This window comes from Gastrolobium bilobum, unplaced genomic scaffold (assembly GCF_033153095.1).
Source record: "Gastrolobium bilobum isolate Gb01-03AN ecotype WA unplaced genomic scaffold, APGP_CSIRO_Gbil_v1 utg7477, whole genome shotgun sequence".
NCBI lineage: Eukaryota > Viridiplantae > Streptophyta > Magnoliopsida > Fabales > Fabaceae > Gastrolobium > Gastrolobium bilobum.
Genome location: NW_026896373.1, coordinates 142,299 through 146,870, shown reverse-complemented (window position 1 = coordinate 146,870; position 4,572 = coordinate 142,299). Strand labels below are relative to the sequence as shown.

The 4,572-nt window shown below is 31.8% G+C and overlaps 1 protein-coding gene across 1 annotated transcript; it reads left to right on the top strand.

Moving 5' to 3' along the window:
• The first annotated feature begins 2,927 nt into the window (after positions 1-2,927).
• LOC133299411 (uncharacterized) lies at positions 2,928-4,295 on the top strand. The gene is made up of 5 exons (XM_061498862.1): positions 2,928-3,120; positions 3,275-3,430; positions 3,549-3,671; positions 3,770-3,934; positions 4,059-4,295. The coding sequence occupies exons 1-5, from the start codon at positions 2,989-2,991 to the stop codon at positions 4,176-4,178; spliced, it is 696 nt and encodes a 231-aa protein (XP_061354846.1). The 5' UTR covers positions 2,928-2,988; the 3' UTR covers positions 4,179-4,295.
• Positions 4,296-4,572: the final 277 nt, after the last annotated feature.

Sequence of the window (4,572 nt, the reverse complement as noted above, 5' to 3'; positions counted from 1 at the left end):
TGAAAAACTCGATGGCTGATGAGTTTTCTGTTGGTAATGCTTTGGATCAGTATCTTTATCTTTCATTTGCACCTTGCTTTATTACTTATTTGCATTTTATTGTATTCTGAATGAGTTTATTACTTACTAGACAATGTAATGTCAAACTTAATTTATCCATGCTTTATATATATTCGTTTGAGTTTTCATTCGTATCCTATTAGGGTTTATTATACAGACTCTTAACGTGGATGTCAAGGAGATGAATTTATATATGTACTAGACGTACCATTGAACGAGTATATGGTAACAACAGGATAACTTGGTGGTTGAATAAATAAACTTATTTAGTTTTTGGTCCATTGGGCTTACTATATATTTAGCCCAACATCTAGAATTATACTTTAGGAGTTAGTTTAGGCCAAGATCTACAAATTTCTATTCTACTCAATTTCATGAAAGTTCTAGAGGATAGTTGCACCTATCATTATTAATAAGGGTAATTGCACCTACCATAATTAATATTTGTACTAGGCTAGTATAGAAAACTCTAGAATTATTTAGTGTTATTGTTTTGTGGAAGTGCTACTAGTATAAATAGGGATCATCTCTATCATTTTGTATTAAGCCAAAGAAAATGGTTGTGCAGCAATAAAAATGTTCTCTTCTGTATCTATTTATAACTTTTACTTTTCTAAAAAATCTTCCTCCCAACATTGGTACGTAACAGCAAGAAGCATTATTAAGTTGGATTGGATAATGATCCAAAGCCAGCAAGGAACCTTGTTATGCCAACTTGGATTGGATACTTAATTACAATATTAAGTTGCGGTCTTCGCCTTCATATATTCAGAAATAGATAACAATAACATAGATTGCCCAATAAAAATCACCTAGTTTGAAACTCGTGAACTCAGGTTATTAATGTGGACAAAATATAGGTCCGCAGCTGAGTTACGTACAAGTTACAACATTACCTAATTTGACCTAGCTATTCATTGTTTTGCACTTCAAGATTGTAGATAATTTTGGAGCCTTTTCCTTGTCCTCCCAACTAATTAATGAATGATCGATGGGTTGACTTAGATTCCTTGTTAATTTTACCATACAAATTCCTTGTGTCTTTTAAGCGAACCCGTCAATTATGAAGTCAAATATTAACAGGGATTGAAATCTTCCGTCTTTTCTTCCGAAAAATATTTTGATATCCAGTAAAGGATAGCATAGGATTTATCGTATACTTCGTAACAAAATTAACAAACCTCTTTTCAGTTTTCATTCGTCTCCAAAAAATAAAAAGTTTAATTGAACCAAAAAAACATGCATGAATTTCACCACTTAAGAAAACAAAAAGCTTTTGTGGGCTCAAGCAAACCAAATTATGGTTCTCGATTTGATTCATTTTCAAATCAATCAATGTTTGTACGTAGTTCACTCATTGCCCTATTAACATTTGTGTATGCTTGGATTAATTTATGTTGCATGTGTTAAAAAAAATCAATTAAAAAATTTCCTAAGAGATGTTTTTGTTAAAAGATGATTATTTAGTTTCTAAAAAATAATCATTATAACAGATATGCTTAAGAATTAGGGGTGTCCGAAACATATTGATGAATTACGTCACTTTAAAAAAAAGTACTAAAAATTATTAAATAGAAGTGAATAATTTATTTAGTTTACATGGATATATTTACCGTCCTTTAGAATTCATACGCGTACCAAAAAAATAAAATAAATAGTTAAACTATTGTTTGGTCACATCTAATGTGGTTGAAATTTGATAAATACATTAAAAATTCCATAAGAGTTTCGTACGCGTCACGAGCAGTTAAAATGGAGAAAAACTTCAATGCATTAAATAGACAAACATTTTAGGATTTAAAAGAAAACGTAAAAAAAAAGCATAGATAAAAATGGATTTTTTTTCTTTTCAGTTCAGTACTCCCTCTGTATTGAAATTTTTCTCATTAAAATAAGCTAAATTTGTTGAGTAAGTCTATTTGTCTGAATAGAAAATGTAAGTCTTGATTAGTCAATTTCTAGTTTTAATGTTAAGTATGCAATATGATAGCTTAAATGGGGTTATGTTGATCTATTTGACCGAATTTTTTTATATAATCCAAGACTACCATGGTTCTTCTATTAAAAAATTAATACATGAATTAATTTTTTTTTTTTGTCTTTCCTCGATCTTTTCTCTCACCTTTGCCCCATCCATTTTTTCTTGCGCAGGGCGAGGGAGCACACAGAGTCAGCTCCTATTTGACAATCCAAGCACAATAGTAATTAGTAACTGAATTGCATTCTTAGGAGAAGGAAAATATCTATTTTGTAATATAAAAATTTAAAAAAAAGTGTTTATCCTTTTAAATTATATAATTTATATTTTTTCACTCTTATAAAGAAGTGTGACCCACATTTTTATTTATTTTTTGTCAATTATCTCTTTATTTATTTATCTTTTTCTCTCTCTTGAAATGACACAACTTTACATCCTTTAAAATGACACACTTTACCCAAAAACTTATGATTATTTAAAAAAAAAAAAAAAACTTATGATTAAATAATAATATAAAACTTCTGTTTTTAAGTGACAATTAATGGTCAAAATAAAATCCGGGCAATTTACAGGTCTTCCAGGCTAGTACAATCACAATTTCCAAGGTACCCAAGTCGTTGCTGGATGCTGAATATGCTAATTAAAACATCATGAAATTTCCCACAAACTGTAACGTAATGTGAAACAAGGAAATTTCCCACAAACTGTAATGTAATGTGAAACAAGGAAAATATACTAATAAAGAATAGGTTTAGGTACAACATGCCACGTACACCTAATAAAGAAACCGTAGGATACTAGGAATAGGAGCAGAGATACGATCATTCGATTTCAAGGTTTTTCTGAGGCTTCCTTCCATAGTGAGTGAGTACTGAGTGGTGACTGATCATAAAGCTTTTACCCCATAAACAGGACTTTTATAAAATTAAGTATATCAGTTTCTTTCTTCAATGGGAAGCGTACAATCAGCGAAACGCAGAATTAGGTCGTTTCCACTACTTCATTCTTCAACCAGCCGATATCACCGTCTTTCTAATTCTTCTGCTTTGCTGAACCAACCTCTACTGAGAGACGAGAACCTCGTATGTTTTTAGTATTTTGATTTTGAACACACACACACACACACACACACACACATATATATATATATATACAGGACTTGTCTTTCCTTAGCTTTGATGAATATTATTGCACTAGCACCATCTACACAATTTTTTATGTTTCTTTTTTGTCAAGTCTGTGGAAACAAAACATGAAATTCAAGCCTACTGGGAAAAGTGTTCGGCTCTAGAGAAGGAGATTCATGGACTCAAATCCAATTTTGATAGGCTCAAAACAACGGTTCAAACCAGCATCTCAAAACTGCAATCAAGACCCACCTCAGAGGCCGAGGTATGATTTTTTTCATGAATATGATTCGAACCCATATCAGTGTTTTCTGTAATCTAATTTGTGATCAGATGCATCCATACATGAAATTTTGTTTCATGCATATATATGTATGTGACAGGCCATTGAAGGTGAAAAACAGGAAGCATTAATTGCCAGTCTCAAAGAAATGGTTGACAAATTAAAGAAAAGACTTGATGGGGAAATTATGGCACGTGAAGCTGACAAACGGGCTTATAGTGCTGTGAGAGCAAAATTTAGAATCTAGCAGCTAGTTCCATAACCTTTGTTCTAATTCACTGTTTTGTCAAGTTAACTCTGGTTTATTCTGTTTAATAATAGTCATTGTCAAATCAAGGATCGGTCATCAAAAGGGTAGAAGAGAAGAACATTGATGTGGAAAAAGAAATCGCAGAACTGAAAACCGTAGTTAATGAGATGAAATCTAGCATGGTTGACTTGGCTGCTGTTACTGCTGAGTTGAAGCTTGAATCTCGTCGAACAAAGGTGCATCTGATAAGGAATATATATTATTAATTATTAAACTCTCTGCAGGACTCTGCAACCGTTCTGTTTATTTACCCCTTTCCTTGTAAAGTTGTTTTTATTAATAATTTGTTTTATATTTCAGGAGGCACCCAAATCAGCTGAACTTAGAATACCAAAACTGAGGTTGATAACAGCTTTAATGGATGTGCCATGTATCATTCTCATATTTTTAATTGGATTTCTCATCGGTCAAAATATTTAACCAAATTTAATTTATGTCTGCACTCTGCACAACAGCATGGACCGTGCGTGGGAAGGTTATCTAGTGTGTTGCTCTGATTATGTTTTCTTTTTCTCTATTTTTTTTCTTCTTCTTTTTTTCCGCTGAAGAACTCTTGTATAAAATGTTTAAGGAACTTAATGATTTTCCATCCCTTGTAATTTGAGCTGGTGTTTTCTTTCTTCCTTGCACCTTAATAAATAATCTTGATGAAAGTTTTCCCTATGTATTAATTATCCCTTTTTATTCAGCACTCTGTGTGTGAAAGGATTGGAGAAAAAAGGAAATTAAACAAGCTTGTTATTATTTATTAGATCCTACATCAAATTTAAATGGAACTTGACTTCGGTGGCATGATAATCGATTTGGTCCCTAT